Source organism: Lissotriton helveticus, chromosome 3_1, assembly GCF_964261635.1.
Source record: "Lissotriton helveticus chromosome 3_1, aLisHel1.1, whole genome shotgun sequence".
Lineage (NCBI taxonomy): Eukaryota > Metazoa > Chordata > Amphibia > Caudata > Salamandridae > Lissotriton > Lissotriton helveticus.
This window is the reverse complement of record NC_136061.1, coordinates 318,357,893-318,379,384: the sequence shown is the minus strand read 5'-3', so window position 1 is coordinate 318,379,384 and position 21,492 is coordinate 318,357,893. Positions and strand designations below refer to the sequence as shown.

The 21,492-nt window shown below is 44.6% G+C and overlaps 1 protein-coding gene across 1 annotated transcript in view; it reads right to left on the bottom strand.

The window, feature by feature from the left end:
- The window catches only part of SLC47A1 (solute carrier family 47 member 1), a 945,948-nt gene that overhangs the window by 43,880 nt on the left and 880,576 nt on the right, over positions 1–21,492 (bottom strand). Inside the window, exon 15 of the mRNA XM_078683588.1 lies at positions 7,900–7,994. Within this exon, the coding sequence (XP_078539714.1) occupies positions 7,900–7,994 (95 nt within the window). The remainder of the gene's footprint in view (positions 1–7,899; positions 7,995–21,492) is intronic.

The window sequence follows — 21,492 nt, the reverse complement described above, 5'->3', positions numbered from 1 at the left end:
CCCTTTACAAATACACAATTATGTTTACATATACATTATTATGTTAGTAATAATTTCAGTCTTGTAGGTTATTTCCCTAACACCAGTGAAGAATTTGCGGTGTTTTTAAGGGGTCTGTTAAAATGTAGGATGCTACAATGGTTGAATGATACTAACAAGAGGCACTCTGACAGGTTTAAAGCAAGGATAAGCTTACAGAAGAACACATCACACATTTACCATCAGCTCACTATTTCCAGTAACTAACATGACCAGACGGTACAAAGAAAATGTATCTCTCATTTGAGATGGAAATATCTTTATTTTGAAACAGGGTCAGACTGGCCTATCGGCCAATGAAACCGGACTGAGCTGACAAGTGGGCCGATCGACAGAACTAACTTAAGACAACATTTTAAACTTACTACCATTTACTCATTTTGGGATTCACAGAAGGCACTTACTCATTTTGGTACTCTCAGAAGGCACTTGCGCATTGATGAGTAAGTGCTTTCTGTGAATACCAAAATGAGTAAGTGCACTCATTTTGGTATTCACAGAAGGCACTTACTCATTAATGAGTAAGTGCCTTTTGTGAATACCAAAATGAGTACGTGCCTTCTGTGAATACCAAAATGGTAGTAAGTTTAGGATTTTGTCTTAAGTTAGTTCTGTGAATCGGGCCCCTGGTGTGCAGAGTAACGATGGACTGGGATGTGGCCCGAGTATTATCAGTGGCTGAGAATAATTAAAGTATTCCATCCCTCATCTGTTTGTATATTTAGTGTGTCACTCTAAGTGGGACAAGAATGCCAAGACATGGGTCTTGTGCACACTGTGTCAATGGAACTAAGCTATACCTGGCTGATGATCGCTTACTAGGACGAAGCCGGTCCAAGGTTACTTGTGTTCTGAATCAGGGAGGACATAGCTTGGCAGTTCAGGCTGGAACGTTCCTATTTGGAGCAGGGTCAAGACTAGTTTGTTTACGGCTGGGTCCAACCTGAGATGTTTTACACACAAAAGTAAGGACTAGAGATTCAGCCTTCCCTTGTTCTCCAAGGCTACACGCAAAAACTCACAAACACGAGGAGTATTGAACTAAAATTCTGAGATTTCGAATTTGAACGTTCAGAGGTGCTATTCAGGTCTTGTGGTATCCTCTTAGGAAGGAAAACCCAAAAGGTTGTAAATACTGCCCTCACCCACTAGATAGTGGCATGCTTCATCATTGGGCTTCTAACACACCCTGGCGCTGACCAATGAAAAGGGTGGGGCACATATATTTTTTATATCTATAAAGAGAGCATTTTTCTCTTGGACAGGGCTCCCACATACAGAGAAAAAGAAAAAGTGTTAAAACTGTCAAAGTGATGTGCCCTGTTTAATTTTATTCCTGGGCCACCATTGACAGGGTTAAAAAAGTTTAGATGGGTATGTTTGGAGAAATTATGTCTCCATTTCCCCACTGGCAGTATCATCATGTTACAGCCCATAAGGGTCTCGGGCCTTCTTCAGGATACAGATCCCTCTTCTTTTCAAGTCTATTATCCCTATATAACTCGGGGTCTGAGTAGGAACGTTCTCCTGTAGTCACACTTTTTTCAAGGAGTAACGTCTTTGTACCGGCTATCGCGACTCTCTTACCAGTAGCTGAGATTAATTCAAGCATTCCATCCATCACTTTTTTGTATACTCTATTGTGCCACCATACATGGGATGTGTATTCCACCATATGTTGGATGTGTATGCCCCAACTTGGAGCTCGTGCACACTATGGGCCGAATAACAATGATGGTCGGAAAGCCTTCGACTGCTGGTGGGAGGCTTTCTGACTGACATTGTAGGTTTAAAGTCCAACCTCTGTCATCTGAGTTAAAACCAGTGGGGAATCCAAGGCAGTCCTGATGGGCTCAAGGAGTTCGTCAGCCAGTCGGAAAGCCCTCATAATCCCCTAAGGACAATGTTTCCAGCGTAGGGATTATGATGGCACTTTCTGACAGCAGTTCCATGTCTGCCTTTCCGACATGGAACTGCTATTGGAAAGTTTCTTTAGGGCCCTTACCAGGGTCCCCATTCATCCATGGCCTCCGCATACTGTCCTGATGTTGCCCCCCCCCCAACATCCCTGCACTGTGTGCATATGTATGTATGTGTATGTAAGGGCCTGACACACGGTGCAGGGATACTTGGAAACATCTATTTTTCTATGGCAGCTTATGCGGCGGGTGTTTTCAGCCCGCTGCACAAGCTCCCTAAGAAAAATTGAGGTTTCTGACAGCACTGTGTGCCATCTCATCCAAATTATGCAGATGGAACCGCCGACCGGAGGTCGTCAGTTCCCCTTCCTCAATAGTCCGCCCGAGATTGTAATCAGGGCCTCTGTCATTGGAACCAAGCTATACTTGATTGATGAGCCCTTACTAGAGTGAAACCGGTTCCAGGTTGCTTCTGTTCGGGTTCAGGGAGGATCTGGCTTGGCAGTTCGGGTGGGCTGTTCCTAAGCGACCGGGTTCAAGACTTAATCACATATGGCTGGTCCCAAAATGAGGTGGAATGCTGTGCCAAATAAAGATGGTTTAAATGTAGCCCATGTAATTACGAGTGGCTAAGATTAATTCAAACATTCCATCCTCCACTTTTTGCAAACTTTTTTGTACCCTTTTCTAAAGGGCAATCAGGTAGTGTCCGAAGGGCTGATCTGACAGGTCAGTCAGTATATGGGCGGGTTTTGTGACCTCTGTGTGTGCCTGTTTTATGGTCTGCTAGACTGGTTTATATTGATATTTTCCCTATTAAACATTGCCTGCAGCAAACTCAAATCCATGCAGTCTTCCATACCATACAAATAGTTATACAGTGTGTCTTTATACATTTGAAATTGCCCCAGGCTGATATCCTGGGGACGCTTTGCTGATATCCTCTTTACCTGCCGGGACCCTGTGGTCTGTTCCTTGTTTCTTGTGCTGCGCCTCGCGGTACCCGCTTTGCGGGTCCCGCTTCGTGGGGTGTGCTGTAGCGGGCCCGTGGACATTGGAAGTGTTGGTCCCTTGGAGCTTGCTGTGGGTGTGTGAGTTGCAGGCAGGGCTGCGAGCAGCGGGACCGGGACTACATCTCCGAGGAGCGCCCGCTAGCCCGAATCACCATCACCTGGGCCGCTCTCCCTGCTTGCCCCGCCCACCAACGATTTTAAAAACCCCAGCCCCTGGATCATATTCGGGACGCTTTGCTGATATCCTCTTTACCTGCCAGGACCGTGTGCTCTGTTCCTTGATTCTTGTGCTGCGCCTCGCGGTACCCGCTTCGTGGGTCCCGCTACGTGGGGTGTGCTGTAGCGGGTCTGTGGACATTGGAAGTGTTGGTCCCTTGGAGCTTGCTGTGGGTGTGTGAGTTGCAGGCAGGGCTGCGAGCAGCGGGACCGGGACTACATCTCCCAGGAGCGCCCGCTAGCCCGAATCACCATCACCTGGGCCGCTCTCCCTGCTTGCCCCGCCCCACCAACGATTTTAAAAACCCCAGCCCCTGGATCATATTCGGGACGCTTTGCTGATATCCTCTTTACCTGCCAGGACCCTGTGCTCTGTTCCTTGGTTCTTGTGCTGCGCCTCGCGGTACCCGCTTCGCGGGTCCCGCTTCGTGGGGTGTGCTGTAGCGGGTCCGTGGACATTGGAAGTGTTGGTCCCTTGGAGCTTGCTGTGGGTGTGTGAGTTGCAGGCAGGGCTGCGAGCAGCGGGACCGGGACCACATCTCCCAGGAGCGCCCGCTAGCCCGAATCACCATCACCTGGGCCGCTCTCCCTGCTTGCCCCGCCCCACCAACGATTTTAAAAACCCCAGCCCCTGGATCATATTCGAGACGCTTTGCTGATATCATCTTTACCTGCCGGGACCCTGTGCTCTGTTCCTTGATTTTTGTGCTGCGAAAAGGGGCAGGGAGGCCCATCACTGGTGGTAATCAGTTTAATGAGGAATGGTTGGGCCCACAGCTTAATTATCCAATCCCTTGTTATAATCGTTTCAGTGGTCTGGAGGGAGTTGATTGACTCCCACCCCAGTCTTCTGGACGATCTGGAAAGAGGGAAGTGTTAGTTACCCCTAGGGAACAATCTAATTTAGCCATGGATGGTACAGTTAACTCAGGAATCATTAGTCAAGGTCCAGGAGAACTGGAACCCAGCACTTTAGTTATAACCAGGGAACCATCCGCAACCTCTTCCTCCATTAACATTTTGTCATGGAACATAGCAGGATTAAAGAAAAACCTTGCCAACCCTGATTGGAATGATTTCATCAATACTTTCCATATATGTATGTTCCAAGAAACCTGGTGCCTTTCCCCGCAATATAAAAATGGTTATTCAACCTTTTTTATTCCTGCAGTCTCGGTGGGGAAAGGTCGCCCGTCTGGTGGCCTGCTTATATGGGTGAAGGTGAATTTGAATTGTGCTGTTATCACCCATAAAATTGATTCTAATGATATTCTGCACATTACTCTTAAGAGTCAGTCTGGGGGTTTTAACTTCAAACTTTTTTGTATTTATGCTAGAGGCCTTCAGGGCGGGCTTCCCTCCCCAACAATAGAGCTGCTAGATGGGAGGCTATCAGACCTTCCACCCAGATCCAAAATACCAGTAGGGGGGGATTTTAATTGTACTTTTGAACCCCTAGACGATGAAGAGGTACTGGGATTCAACTCAGAGGATTGGAGACAGACTATACCTCCCTTAGCTCTTGCACCCATTAAGACATGGACAGCCAGAGCAATCCAGCTGAATGCTCTGGTATTAGAACATAACTTACGGGCTCTTAATGGTCGGACCGTGTCAGATCGCGATGGGGCAATGACCTATAACAGGTTAGGTTGCCCATCTCGAATTGACTACATCCTTCTAGATATACAATCATGGTCTGCCCTAATTGACATGGAGGTTAGGCAGTCTTCAGATAGTGACCACAATCCATTATGTATGGAAATCCAATGGGTAAAAGGGATTGATACAAGTGAGAAACCAGAGATGATTACCAAAGAAGTTTTTCCCACAAATGGTAATCGGAAATTAAAATGGAATGTGGTCAAGTGTGATGAGGAGAAACTTAAAAGCATTAAAGAGTTAGTCTCAGTAGAAACCTGTAGCCTTACAGCCATGGTTTTAGCAACATCTAACCCTCCCGGACCTAGCCTGTTGGACTCCTATAAAAATGTAATAACTAAATTAGGAGATTTTTTCTGCAAGAGGCCCCAGGTGAATTCAAGGTCAAACCTTGAATCCCTTAAGAGCAACCCCTGGTATACGGCAAATTGTAGAAAAAAAAGAAAAGCTATCACTCTAGCGATAAAAAGCAACGACCCTGCGGCCGTCCGAATGGCTAGAAAGGAGTACTCCAGCAGTATAACATTAGCTAAGAAAGATTGGGAGGAGGAGCACTGGCAGCAGCTTAAGGCCACAGCCCGTGGGAAAAACTCCATTATTTTTTGGAAATTGATTAATGCTCTTGACAGAAGGGGGGTAGAACCAATTTTAAATCATATAACCGAACAGCAATGGTATTCCCATTTTTTAAATTTATATTGTGAGGACAGTCTGAAAGGCTTAATAATATCCCCAGCCATTGAACCTCAAAGTAAGCTCTGTATGAAGCTAGGCTCCAAGGTAGACCCATTTTCTCAGCGAGAAGTTCAGGATGCCATCTCAAAAATATTACCAGGGAAGGCGGCCGGGCCAGATGGCCTCCCGGGGGATTTGCTACTGCATGACCCTAAAATATGGGCAGAGTTTATAGCATGTTTAATGAATTTGATCCAGCATGGTCACCCTGTCCCAGAATCATGGAAGGGTGTAGAGGTCATCACCATATACAAGAAAGGCGATAGAGATGACCCTGCCAACTACAGACCAATAAGTCTAATAGATACCATCCAAAAGGTAGTTGGCAGGGTCATCATAAATCGTACCGAATCCTGGCTTGTGGACAAGGACATCCTGTCCCATTTCCAGGCTGGGTTTAGGCGCAATGTCGGTGCAATGGACCAGGTCTTTCGATTCTGTGCAGTTTATTGGAAGTCAGTATCAATCGCCACGGGTAGTTTATACCTGGCTTTCATAGACTTGAAAACAGCATTCGATGTTATTCCACGCCCCAAACTCTGGCCAGTCCTATTTGATATGGGTTTCCCCGGCTATCTGTTGCAGTTTATTATTAAACTTCATGAAGGAAATTATGCAAGGATTCGCTGGGGAAGTCAGGGCCAATTGACAGAGAGGGTACCGGTCAACAGAGGAGTGAGGCAGGGACGCGCGATGGCTTCGACCCTGATCTCCCTCTTTATAAATGGGGTGGTGGACCATTTGAGGGAGGACCCCGCAGATGCCCCCGTCCTTGCCGGAGAGAAAACACCCACACTCCTCTTCGCAGATGATACCTTCCTGATGTCCAAAACCGCTATGGGTTTGCAAAAACTGCTGGATTGTTTTAGTATTTTCTGTAAAGATCGTGGGTTGACGGTTAATACCACCAAAACCAAGTTGATGGTATTGTCCGCTAATAAAAAGCACAGGAAGGTTAACCTCTCTTTGAGTGGCACCCCTCTTGAGGTAGTGGATTAATTTGATTACCTCGGAGTGAGGCTTTGCAATAATATGAGATGGAATTCCCATGTCTCTAAAATGGTTTTAAATCTTAAAAGGGCTTCTGGAGCGATATCAAAGAACCAGCGGCTCGCTATTAGTAGACCTATAGCCCCTGCCTTGGCAGTCTATGAGGGGAAAGCGCTAGCATCGGCAGTATATGGCTCTGAACTTTGGGGTGCGGAGAACACCAAAGCATTGGCAGTGGCTGAAAACAAGTTTATAAGAGACATAGTCTCGCTGCCCTCATCGACCCCCTTGAAACCGTTATTCTTAGATTTGGGCAAAAGAACGATCTCTGACTTAGTCCAAATTCGCCCCTTGTTATTTTGGGTGCGCCTTAGAAGGACCCCCGAATTAGCTAATTATGCTTTAGTGTTGGATGAGCTAATTGGTCTGAATGTAGCAAATAAAATAAAATGGCTCAACAATCTTAAGAAGTTGGTGGTATCTACAGGTCTGGGTGAATCTTGGACCTCCCAAACTCCCCCTTCGAAACAAATCGTTAAAAAACTTCTTTGGGATTGGGTTGAGTCAAAGGAACTAAAGAACCCAAATTGGGGTCCCCTGATGAACAACTTCCTTGAACACAAGCCCCTCAGGAAGCTAGAGTCATTTTTGGACTTTATTCAGACCCCCCGTGATAGAACTTTGTTTCTGAAATTAAGATACGGTACCCTCCCCCTCAATTCGTTTATGGAAGGGTGGAAGGACAGGAGGGAATCTGACCTAAAATGCCCAGGTTGTTCTTGCCCGAAAGAATCTCTTGGCCATTTTTTGTTTGCATGTGTTGCATATAAACAGGCCAGAGCAAAATGGCTGAAACCTGTTTGTAGGGAGCTAGGAGTTAGGGATCACAGATCAGCCATGCGTATTATTTTAACCAACACTTCTTCCATGTATATTGTTTGTGGGGTCGCTAAATACTTGGCAAGTGCTTGGTTTACCAGGTCCAAACTGCTTCCCAATGCTTGATCAGTACCATTAGGAAAAGATCCTTTTATTAATGTTCCCCTTTTTATTTTTCCTATTTTGTTTTTATTAAATGACATCATAATGTTATGGAATTGTAATACTTGTAATATTGTCTTATGTATTTTTGTATGCTTGAATGTTTGTACTTGTATGAAATATTTTTTCGAATAAAGTATTACAACAACAAAAAAGAAATTGCCCCAATTTACAAACATGGAACACTTTATCAGCTATCTAATTTATTAAGGGTGGTCACTTTTATTTTGGTGCCCGGGCCTATTTTCTGTCTCCCACTGGCCCTAGATTGAAGCGTCAGTTACCTCTTCAGACACCGCGTTCCAGTTCATCTTTGAAAAGAAAAACAGAAAGACGAAAACTTGCAGCACGGAGCAAATCAAGATACCTGTCCACAGACCTGTAAACAGAAAAAGAGACAAGAGGAAACATAGTTACCTAGGATTTTTATCAACTCATATATACTTTGATGCAGCCCAATGATGTAATAATCACCATATGAGATGGGGCGTGATTCAGATGTGGGTAGTAAAGGAAACTCGCCTGATTTTTGTCTTGTGTGTAGTGTGAATACAACTAGGCCCTCCTTCCGAACTAATCAGGATTCTTGATTTCAGTAGAAATTTGAGTTTTTATCTGAATCGAGAATTCTGAGTAAAGCAGTAATTGTGTAAGTGGTATTACCGCAGGGCCGGCTCTAGGCTCATGGTGGCCCTGGGCAGGGAGCGTAGGTAGGGGCCCGGAAGAGGGGGTCCGGGCGGGGCGGAGCGCGCAGGCCAGTAAAGAGGGGAGGGGGTCAGGGTGTTTAGAAGTGGAACAGAGCCGGAAGCCGCCAAATCCCTGCCAGGGGCCACCACGCAAATATGTATCCATCCTCAGAGGATTAATATATTAAGGATATATATTGGCGTGGTGGCCCCTGGGGTTTGGTGGCCCTGTGCAGGTGCACAGCTTGCACATGCCTAAAGCCGGCCCTGATTACCGGTACATACTCACCAGAACTGCTTAATTTGTAAAAGAAGGGATGCCGGCTCCCAAAGCTCTGCACTGGTGCTGCTATTAAAAAACAGAGCGCCAAATGCCAAGGCTGGGTAAGAGAATTCACCTAAGGCCTCTTTAAGCCATTATCCGACAGTGCAGCCCCTTCATCTCACTCTTGATGGTCTCTGCTTTGGCCTGTTTGCCCGTCTGTCTCTTGCCTCTGTCTTGTTTGTGTGATTTTCTCTCTATTTATTGTTCGTGGTTAATATCTAATGAGGTAAAATAAGTACTGGTCCCCAAAAATAGGTGTCAGTCACCCCACAGGCTAAAATTAAGCACTTTTCAGCAGATGAAACATAGAGGAAAATGTCCCTGTAAAATGATATGGAATTCTGGAATTACCTGTTGAAAATGGTGTGTTAACATAGCCTTCTCTAATAATTCCCTTTTCATTAAATACTGGAATGTTATTTTTTGTTATTAACGATTTCAGTATTATAGGGTATTTGTCTAAAGCAGGGACGAATTTAGGGTGTTTCTGAAGGGGTCTGGTAAAGTGTAGGAAAGTGCAGTGGCTGAAGGTGTGCAAAATAATGATAGATTGGTATGCGGCCCGAGTAATTACCAGTGACTGAGATTGATTTAAGTATTCTACCCATCAATTTTTTGTATACTTTAGTGTATCACCCTAAGTGAGGCGGGTATGCCCAGATGTGGGCTCTGTGCTCACTGTGTCACTTGAACCATGCTATACTTGGCTGATGAACCCTTACTAGGGGAGCTGATCCTAAGTTGCTTGTGTTACTATTCAAGGAGGACCTGGCTCGGCAGTTTGGGCTTGACTGTTCCTTTGGCCGGATGTGGACATGGTCGGGTCTAAACTGAAGAGTGTAAAATAATGATAGATTGTGATTCAGCCTGATTAATTACCAGTGGCTAAGATTAATTCAAGTATTCCATCCATCACTTTTTTTTTTACACTTTATATATACTTTAGTTTAGTGTGTCGCCCTATGTAGGATGGGTATGCCCAGAAGTGTTGCACGGTGCACACTGTTTTGCTTGAACCATGCTACACCTGGCTCATGAGCCCTTACTAGGGTGATGCTATTAAAAATTAGAGCGCCAAATGCCAAAGGTGTAAAAGGGAATTTACCTACAGACTCTTTATTCCACTATCAGACATTGCTGCCCTTTATCTCACTCCTGCTGCTACCGGCTTTCTACCTTTGTGCCAGTTTTTCCATCTTTCTCCTCCTCCTTCTGTCCCATTTGTATAATAGTCTCTCTCTTGCTCGGTATCAAGTTCTGATGAGTAGGAATAAGTACAGGTCCCCAAAAATGGGTTTTGGTAGTCCCCACCGGCTCAAGATAAGCACTGTTCACCAGTTCAAACCTAGAATATGTGCCTGAAAAAAGGTATAGAATTCTGGATTACCCTGTGGAAAATGTTGAGTTAGCATTCATTTTCCAAGTAATTCCATTTGCATAGTAGATTTTGTGTAATACCAACCTTATTCTGCATCACAAAATCCATTGTTTCACTAAAAAGTATATCTGCATGAGGGCCCTATTACACCCTGAAGTGCACATGCATAGTCCAGTTGGTTGAATGCAGGGCATGCATTACTTGTCCAGAATTGGCCAGATGCCAGAACTTGCATGCATGTTTGGACAAGTACAACCTCTTGAATGTTGGAGTACATGAGGTTCTGAGAGGCAGCCCAAATGTGTAGGGTGGTGCAGTGCATTTACAAGGAAGTGCCAAGACGAGTGCAGGGGATACACGATTGGACAGTTGGACTTACCATTTGCGGGGCAGATTTATGTTAACTGGCGCATCCCCAGGGATGCGCCAGTTAATGTGCGTCACAGTGCGCCACTGCTCCGCCACCCATGGTGCGCCGCATTTACAATGCGGCGCACCATGGTGCAAGGCAGGGAAGATGCGTGACGCATCTCTCGGCGCACGGGCGGCGCATTGCAGGAGTCATGTCGCAAGTGCGACATGACTCCTGCAATGCACGGGGGCCACCTATTCAATGTATGGTGCGTCACCCTTACGCCTGCTTCAAGCAGGCGTAAGGAATTGACGTAGAAAGTGACTGAGTGAAATCTCATAGATTTCACTCAGCCACTTTTAGGAGGCGTTCCTGCGCAGGAACGCCCCCCCCCCTGCGCAGGAACGCCTCCTTATGGCGCAGAGGTTTCCAACGTGACGCATCTCCTAGATGCGTCACGTTGTAAATAGGGCGCATTGTTTGCGCCGCTGTTGCGTCACATTACGTGACGCAATTGCGGCGCAAGGAGGCGCAAGAGCCTCATAAATCTGCCCCAGCGTGCTTATGGCAAGAGGTTAGACTATTTGCAAGTAGTCCTACCATCACTTTTTGTGTGTTTCGTGGAATGCCCTAAGTGTTCAAGGGTATGCCCAGAATTGGGTCCCTTGCTCACTGTGCCACTGGGAACCAAGCTGCACCTGACTGAAGAGGCCCAACTAGGCTGGAACCGACCAGAGATTGTTTGTGTTTTTGGTCAGAGAGGACCTTGCTTGGCAGGTCAGCTGGACTGTTCCTGTTGGAGAGGGACCAACGCTGATTTGTAAATGGCTGTGTCTAATGTGATGTATCATAATGGGCTAAAAAGTGAAGAGTTGGAATACCAAGCCAAGTGATAGCCAGTGGTTAGGCTATTTGCAAGCATTCCTCCCATCACCTTTTGTGTGCCTTATGGCAGTCGGTCAGATTATGTTTGTAGGCAGGTCAAATTAGTTGTGTCACAAAAGTGCAAGGCAATGCGCAGATGGTGACAGGTATAGTCTTGCACCAAATTAGCTGTGCAATGATACAAAGTTGTTGTGGATGATACAGGGAATTAGGGAGTGACCAAACTACAGGTGGCACCCTTGGCCTGCTTGGGACAAGGGAGGGATGATAAATTATAGTTGAATGAGCTTCAACATTGTGCAAAGAGTTTTAGAGTTCTCCTGCAACAACTACATAGGTGTGACGACCTGCGTTTAACAATTAATACATTGAAATTGATGCACCAAGCTATATGTCTAATTATGGACTTCATGATTACTCTTGTAACTGATTCTATGTGTGCTCTAACTTTTTTCTTAGCCTTCTGGTATGTATTAATGTTTAGTGACCGAAATTCGCAAAACATATATTTTACCACCAACTCATAGTAGGTGGTAAGCCCTTGGGGACCCTTTCATTTTTGTGAATGTTGACAAAAATGTTTCTAGAAGTAGGCAATGGTCCTTCTCTTAAAAACATTTGTGTAATTTTCCTCTTTTTTTAAGTTTCCAGTTTTTCTTGAAGGAAAATGACCTGCTTTAAAGAAAAAAGATCGGTTTAAAAGCAATCACAGACATGGTGGTCTGCAGACCCCAGCAGGCCACCATCCCTGTGATAGTGGTCAATCGTAATGTGTCACAATTTGTGACCTACCTAATGAGTATCGATGAGATAGGTCGATTGCAATCTAATAAGATTCTGTATTTTGTGACTCGACCTATTAGTTCTTTGGTCAGATCGCAAAATACCAATGCATTTAGTAGAGGTTAATGTGCAAATTGTGACCACTTTTATTGAATCCATTTAAGTACATTCCAAATAAGAAATCTCGAGTTGCGAAGCATTATTAGTCATAATTTACGATTTCTTTAATTGGAGTCTTTGTACATGAGGCCCCTTCTTCCTAGTGCTGATGCTTATCTAGTAATTTGGATGCTGCCACGGTGCTTGAGGTAAGATAGCTTAAACCTAAAATGTTTGCAGGGCTAGTGGACATTTTAAAGTTTGGTGGACAGCACCTCCGTCAGCGGGATGGAGTAATATACTCAGTCGCCCTGGTGGGGAAAAAGTCCGCCTGACAAAATATAGATAGGGCTCTAAGTTTTAATTGTCTAATTCCAAGCTGTGAGGCAGTAGGCACTTGCTCTGGCCACAGGCTGCTGTTTGTAGCCTTGAGTAGCTGAAGTCTGACAGTGCTTGTAGGAAGTAAGGCAGATCTGGTCAAGCAGGCAGTGTATTTGAGAGATTACTTGTATTGTAGTTCTCCAACTGGGGAAGTTTGCTGGTTGGATGGGAATGTCCTAAATTGCTATCCAGGTAACTTATGCATAAACACATCTAGAGGTTTGTATGCATGCAGCCGGGCAAGGATGGCTAGGAGAGACAGGTTAATACATTATATATTGGTAAACAGTTGGTGGTCTGTAGCCACATTGAAACGAGCCCTCCAAGGCAGCAGACTGCATCTTACCTGTATGCTGGCTATTAGATGATGAACAGAAAAAACTGCGGGCCTCATTCATGAGAAGTGTCGCATCGCTGCAACACTTCTCAGAACGCCCTCCTTGCAACACCATAGATGCGCCGTATTTAAAGTAGAGCGCATCATGTTGCAAAGAGTTACAGATATGCCAGTATTCCAGATGTACCTGTATGCGCAAAAGTAGCGCTTTGCTGGGGTGTGTCTGAAAACAGACGCAACTCTAGCAATGTGTCATTTCACATGAGGCAAGCCCATGTGAAAGGGCCTGCGTCATCCTTGCACCTGCGTAACATTTTCACACAATGGCGCCCTAGAAGTGGCCCACTGAAATGTTATAGATTTCAATGCGCCACTTCTACGAGGCTGCGGCGGAACGCCCACCCTGCATACATTATACCTGATGCAGGTATAATGTAGCGCAGGGGTTTACAAAGTGATGCATCTGTCTAGATGCGTCACTTTGTAAATAGGGCGCAATATGGCGCATTTCTTACGCCACCGGTGCGTCACAAAATGTGATGCACTGGTGGCGCTAAAGTGTTTCATGGGCTCATAAATAAACCCCTGGGTTTGCACTGGTGGTAGTGTGACGCAAATTAATTAAAAACTGCACATGCTATGTACTATCCAGACTGAAAGGTGTGTTCTGCAAAATAAGTGACCTTTTCACAGTACAAAAACCGCTTTGTGCTATGGGTTGATCAGTGCACACACCCATAGGTTGTGAGGCAAAGCCTGACCATATAAAAAAGCTAGACTGGGCTTTGCATCAAGAACTAACACCTACTTTAAAAAGGTGCAAGCAGGGAAAATATGTAAATTTTTTTTAAAAAATCAGCACACATCCATTATGCCTGACTCTTTTGCTGTTGTCAGTTAAAAGGAATTTGTGCTGGAAGGGTATGTGTCAGTACAAATTCTACGCTAGACACGGCACACATGCCTCTGCATGGTGGGAGGCAGTGCAGGATGCCAGGCACCCTCTTTGTGGTCTGGCAGTACCAGGCTAATCTTAGTAGATAAGACTCTGCACTGAGTTTTCCTCTTCATGCAGTGCAACACATTTAATTTGGATGATGCATAGCACTGCACGAAACATTACTAAATCTGGGCCCCAGTACCCAATCAAGGTGATGATGGCATCTGTGAAATCTGCTCAGGTGACATGGTACTGTTAGGGAGGCCTCTCAGTCTCATACTAGTGTGACAGAGGTTCGGCTGGGCGATGCATCAGATAGTGTTGGGCGAAGGCAACGATGAGCTTCAGCTCGTTTAAACGTGTATTATTTGGTTAAGAACTGGGGGGCATATTATCAAGGGGGTTTATCTCCACTTTTTTGGCTTTAAAAGCCAAGAAAGCGGAGATAAAATTATCTCCCTATTACTTAGCTGTCGCTAACACCAGTTAGTGACAGCTAGTAGGAGATAACGACCATCTTGGGCCCCACTTTGCATGTCAGTGATATTTATCACTAATGACATGCAAAGTGGGCGTGCCAAGATGTTAGCGACTGGAAACAGTTTGAGAAACCTACTTTATCCCCCCTTATCAAGGTCTGGGATTTGGATGTATCCTGCACCAGTTTAATTTGACTGCACAGGACCTATTCCGAAGTGATATGAAAAGCGCCCAAAGGGGCGAATTGATGAAGCAATTCTAGATTTGCGCTCTGTGCAAAAAACACATAGGTATCGGCTGAGACAGACTTTGAAGGCATGTCAGAAGGGTAGATAGTCTGACAGTTTCCAAATTTGTACTGGCAATGAATAACAGAATTTAACTGAATGTACTGAGAAAACGTCCCTCCGAGGCTTTGTTTCTGGTGGCTAAGAGTATTTTCTCTCTTCTTAGATTTAGATTTGAGATTACTTCTTGTCCAGGTGACATAGTATTTATTATGGAGGGTTAAAGGACCTATACCATTGATTATCTTGGGGATAATGCAGAGGGCTGTATCTGACTGACAAGTGGAATCCAAGGAAAAACGTGTAAAGCTGGGGAAATGTGGGCCCAAGGCCATAGCCTGTAGTAGTTTTGCAGCAGAGCCTGGATAGTGTAAAAACAAGCATTGAAAATGACAATGGGGCAGATTTATGAAGGCCTTGCGCCGCCGGTGCATCACTTTATTTGACGCATCGGCGGCGCAAACAATGCGCCCTATTTACAACGTGACGCATCTAGGAGATGTGTCACGTTGTAAAGCCCTGCGCCATAAGGAGGCGTTCCTGCGCAGGAACGCCTCCTAAAAGTGGCTGAGTGAAATCTATGAGATTTCACTGAGTCACTTTCAGGACAATGCTGCGTCAAAACCCTGCGCCTGCTTGAAGCAGGCGTAGGTCTTGACGCAGCATTGTGGAGATGGGGCACCCTCGAGCCTTGCTGGAGCTGCGTCGCGCTTGTGACGCAGCTCCAGCAATGCGCCACCTTTACGGCACAGATGCGTCACGCATCTGTGCCGTTTTTGCCCCATGGTGCGCCGCATTATAAATGCGGTGCACCATGGGTGGCGGAGCAGCGGCGCAGGATGACTGGCGCATCCCTGGGGATGCGCCAGTCATCATAAATCTGCCCCAATGCCTTTTATTTTTCCGTTTTGATAATTAACACATAAATAAAAGGCACTGCCATTTATAATACCAAAAGCTCAAACTCTTGTAAATGCGAGGCCTATTCATTTCAAAGAAGCGGCCACCATTGTCCCCGGCTGCTTGGAAAGTAAAGCGCGCATGGCATGCTGAATATAGGCGGAAAGCATGTTGTGCCTGCAGTAGGAGAAACTCATTAAAGAAAATAGTGCTTACAGACTAAATAAGACATACCGTGTAACAACAGAAGTAAAAGGGGCGGAGCTTCCCCAGCCTTTTTCCTCCACCAAAGGGCCAGTCTTCATGGGAGGCTACAAATGAAGACAAGGCGGTACTAAGGAGGGACAAACAAGCCTATTAACGAATCAGACGTCCATACTCGAATACAGCATTCCTCGCAGAGCAACGCATGTGCTGCCCAGGCGCGACCTAAAAAACCCAATGGCACAAATGTACAAAAAACAAGATATGGGAACATCCACCATGGCCACCTCAACATGTGAAAGGGCCTTTGACTAACAACTGCAATGAAGTGCAGGATCATGAGAGGTTAGATATGAATGTGACTTCTACATGTCACAGTACTGATTGCAGAACTGGTTTTTAGCGTGTCCAGTTCTCATAAGTAAAGATCTCTATTTGGCGAGGTTTAAGGTGATTATTCTAGATGGTGATCCAGAAAGACTCAGTGCAACGATTCTGTCTGACGCCTATTTGGCAATCTAACAATAGGCCAGTCTGTAACATGCATTAGAAGAATGGTCAGCATGCTCCTTTTACATTCCTTTTCGCCAGGAATCTGCCCTTAATCCACTGGAACAGATGCATCTATTCCTTACTTTTTAAGAAGGGGTTAATGTAGAATGTTCTGAGATCACGAACACAGATTGTTGTTTTGAGAGTTATTGCAACTGAGTTTTTAGATGGAAGATGCATATGTGACTAAGAGGATGTCTTTGAAAGTTCTCATGGACCAAGGATCAATGCAGGATCCTAACTTGCTGCATGACAAAATGCATCCAAAAGGATTCAGTTGAGAGAGTAGAAAAGGCCTAAAAAATGGGAAGGTAACATAAAGTAGCCCTGTTGATTCGTCAGGCTCCAAGGCATTTAGCGCAAGGGTTTTAGGGTTACATAACATACGATTTGCGACCAGTTATTTACAACCGGTGTGGTAATTTGCGAAGCAACCTATGTAATAATAGGTCATATTGCAAATTACCAATTCATAATCGGTTACAATTCAACCTACCTCATGAATATTAATCAAGTAGGTCGCAATTTGTGATCCTCTAGGATTTTTGCCATCACAGGTATGGTAGCATTCTGGGTTCAACAGACCAATATGTCTGGTTTTAAACAAAGCAATCATTTCTTTTTAAAGCAGCCTGTTTTCCTTAAGGAAAAACAGTATGCATTTAAAAATTAATGAATATTCAAACATTCTCAAAGGGGAAGAGGTCCTGGGGTGACCCCTTCAAATTTGCGAATGGGTTACCATCTACTTTGATTTGGTAGTAAAGTACGAATGCTTTGCGACTGACATTTGGTTGCAAAACGTTAGTACATACCACTACAATTTGGTATCTGGAAAGGACTGCCTAAACACAACCTTTCAAAATAATTAATAGTTATTAGGTTGCAAGCCCAAATTGCGATTCTGTAACGTATTTCTAGATTGCAAGTTGGGTTTTGGGTTTTAGGCTTGCGGTTTCACATCTTTCTCACCTGGCGTGCGACAGCGTCACAAAACCAACTAGGAATTGGAAAAATGTGGATATTGCCAATTTTGATAATTTTCTCTCTATTAATGCCCCCATTTTTAAAAACATTTTTGTTCTGGACCTCGTGGCTTTCCAAAACTGGATCCAGTCAGCCTTGGACACTTGCCTTCCTATCTCTGTTAGGAAGATAAATAATCATTGTCCCCCTGCCCCGTGGTTTTCCGAAGAGTTAAAAAGTGAGAAAACTAAATGTAAGAACATGGAAAGACAGTGGCGAAGGGCCTATGCACCCGAAGCTAAAACTGCCTATCTTCTTATTAAAAGGCGTATCATTCTCGCTGTTGGTCTGCGCTTGCAAACTATGTTTCTTCGACCATTACAGATGTTTAAAACTGCCCTAAAACATTATTCAAGATGGTCAAAGAACTATCTGGTTCTGCAACCTCACAGGCTCCCCCCAGTCTGAATGAAAGGCAATGTGAGGACCTCGCCCAATTTTTTTATAAATAAAGTGGAAACAATATACTCCGCATTGGCTGGCAACAAATCTCCCTCTCTTAATATGCTTACTGCCACTTACGTTCAATCTGGCTCTTTGTCCGATTGCAGTGAGCCTCATGTCACCGACCCCATGAATAAATTGGAAACCTGGCCACTTTTGGATATGATTACACTCCAACAACATTTAAGTAGTATTAAATCTCGATCTCCTTGTGACCTCCTTCCCATTACAGTATTGCAGCAGCTTGAACAACCAGCACTTTTATACATCTTGGAACTTTAAAATACATCCTTATTGGAGTCTTTCGTTCCATCGGAATGGAAGCATGCAATGGTCATTAGACTGCTGAAAAAAAACAATTCTGACCCTGTGCTATCTTCAAACTATCGGCCAATTTCCCTGCTTCCCGCCCTCTAAAAATATTTAGAGAGGCATATCAATAGCCAATTGTCCAAGTTCACTGAAACTTATGGGCTTCTCCATCCATCTCAGTCTGGTTTTAGGACTGGCTATTCGACGGAGACCACACTTCTAGGCGTCACAGAAATGTTGTGACAGAATTTGGATGCAGGTGACACGATGGCTCTTGTGCTATTAGATTTAAGCGCGGCCTTTGATACAGTGTCTCATGCCGTACTTATAAAGGCCCTACAATCTATAGGGGTCACTGGCTCTGCTTTGAGCTGGCTATCTTCCTTTCTCACGAATCGGACCTTTCAGGTCTTCTCTTCCTCAGCCAATTCTAAGATCTATTCTTCACCCTATGAAGACCCACAGGGGTCTATTCTCAACCCTCTGCTATTTAACATTTATGTTAGACCTCTGGCAGCAATTGTTGAAGAGTCTGGGTTGTCGCTCTTCTCCTATGCTGACAACACACAGATCATCTTTTCTCTCTCAGCTGGAAAGACCACAGAGCTTTCAGTTCTTAGGATGGGGCTCAGCAAAGTTACATCATGGATGCATGCTAACTTCCTAAAGCTCAATGATGAAAAAACTGAGGTCCTGGTTCTGGGCAAAGACAAAAGTCTCTGGGGCCTCAACATTTGCCTACAGAAATGGGTGTGTTCCCGCAACCTTCCAATCATGTTCGAAACCTTGGCTTTATCATTGACGAATCATTATCTATGCGTCAACAAGTCATTAAGGTTACTGCGACATGTTTCACCATTTTAAAATGGTTGTGGATGCCACCTAGCTCTACCCAGAGAACCGTAGTCCAGGTCCTCGTACCATCTAGGCTGGATTATGGCAACATCCTCTACCTAGGAGCAAATAAAGATGTAATACACAAGCTGCAGCGGGTGTACAACTCTGCTGGCAGATTAGTTTGTCAGGCCTCCAGAACTGCCTTGATCTCCAGTTTGCTGAGGAACTTCCATTAGCTTACGGTCGAAAACCGGGTCAAGTTTAAAGCCCTGATTTATATGTTCCAAATTAAGCACACCAGAGCCCCCTTTTACTTGCAAAACTTGGCCCGTCCCTACGTACCTTCTCATACTCTTCGGTCTTCCACACAGGCCAAATTCCAGGTGCCCAAAGTCAGATTATTCTGTACGGGGGGCCGCTCTTTCTCGTATTTGGCCCCGTACTGTGGAATGCTCTCCCTCTATCTCTCCGCACTCAGTCCAACCTCATACTGTTCCAAAAGGCACTTAAAACCTGGCTTTTTAACTAGTAGGTTTCTCTCTATCCTCTGCTGTTTTTTGGATAGCGCCGGGAAATCCTTTTTGGGTAGCTGTTGCACTGATATATAAATTTAAATAAATAAATAAATACAAATTTGACACATTAGAAAAGGCATTTTTGCAGATTGAGACTGCAAAAGTGTCCTCCAGAATTAGTACTTTGGCAGAAATATCCAATACCTCCCAACTCTAAATCAGCCCCATAAATTGTAATTACCACCTCGTCCTGCTTCCATTTGCTGTCTTAACCACACTTAAGAGTCACTGTCATCGCAGAGGCAGGTAACTCTTTGCCCCTTCTGAAGAAAACAAATCTTCCATTCTTCTTTCTGTTATACACAAGCTTGTCTCTATAAAAGCCAACACCATCATAAACTATATCCAGGCTAGACATAAGTCAGAGTCCCTTATTTAACATGTTAATATGTACATTTCTTGTTAAGACTGTTCAGCACTATACCATTATTCCCTAGTTTATCCGGGGCAATATGTTAAATCCATAGTGAGAATGTAAGCTTAGAGAGATACTGCGTAGCAAGGCCTCCAGTCATAGACCATGAGGGGGAAAAGGACCACGAGTGAAGCAGCAGATTCACCAACTCGAGAGCCTGTCTGCTGTGTTTTTTGGGCACTGCAGCCCTTTGATCCTCTTCTCCAGGGTAAGATATTCTATTTCAAATGGATAATCAAAAAGTGAAAACATACATCATTTGGCGAGGGAGAGCATGGGATGGAAACAGTGGCAGGGGACTCAGGGTATGGCAGATGTGGCACACTACTGCTTACTGGCAGAAGTTTTTTCCGTGTGTTAATATTTTCATTCATGCCTGGTGGAAAAGGAAAGGAGAACATATGCACTTTTCCATCATCCCTAGATCACTGTCTCCATCCCCTGCTCTTTTGTTGGTCTAGACTCAACTATGGATCGCAGGGCCGGGCCCTTTTACCCTTTTAATTAGATGTTCTGCTGCTGAGTTTCATGTCACAGGTGCACAGGTTAGAATACCTCTTGTGGGGGAGGAGGCTGCTTAGTCAGGATTTGGTTTATCTACTTCATGATTTTCCTCCAGCTCCTCGTCTTCCAAAGTTAGTCATGAAGATTCAAACAGAGAAGGTGCAGCTAATACTGGTAGCGCCATGTGGCCTTGCTCCCCCTGTTCACCATTGTTGCAATTACTGAAGCTTCCCTTGTGTGCATCTCCACTATTGTGTCTGACCCTGCCTTAATCACCCGTTCACTATCTTCTAAGTGGGCTGTAAGTGAGATGAGGCAGTTTGCTTTCAATAAAATAAGCGGCAAGCGACTCAAGCATCTTTTGCATGACATTGACAATATATTGAAAGGGTCACATGACAGTAATTGTTACCCTTTTTCTTGATACTCGTGCTTCTTCTGGATGGGTCCCTCAAGGGACTCTGTTTCCACTCTAATGCCCACATGCATCAACGTCAATTGCATTCGCAAATGGTGCGAATCGCAATTTTCGGCCGTTTGCGAATGCAATTGACTAATTTGGAATGCATCATGCATTTCCAATTATAGGAATCGCAACCATGTTGCGATTTCTAAAATTGTGATTGCATTTAAGAAATCGCAATTTCAGATTCCTTAAATGCAATGCATGATCATTTTTTAATTGCGAATTCGCAATTTGGAAGCGGTAAAATAGCATGAAGTTGAACTTCAAGCTAATTTACCGAAAACGTTCAAATATGTACAAATTACATTTTTGAGAGTTTTAATTTACACACACACATGCCCTTGGGGCATGTGTGTGTATAAATTGCATTTAAAGTTACATTTCAGGGGTGCAGGGAGGGGTTCTTAGGACCCCCCTGCACCCTTGAATTTGCATTTACATTTTGCGAATCGCAATTTGAAATTTGCAAAATGTGAATGCCTTCCCATTCATTCCTATGGGCCTTTTGGCCCATGGGAATGAATGGGAAGGGTTTTCCTTATTTGCGATTCGCAAATTGTGAATCGCAATTAAGGAAAAATACCGAATCGCAAAAATTAATGCACATTTTTATGCATTGCAGTTTGCGATTTCGAATCGCAAACGGGTGCAATGATGCATGTGGCCGTTAGAGTTCAAGGGGCTGCCATCCAGGCACTCGAAGAGTTCA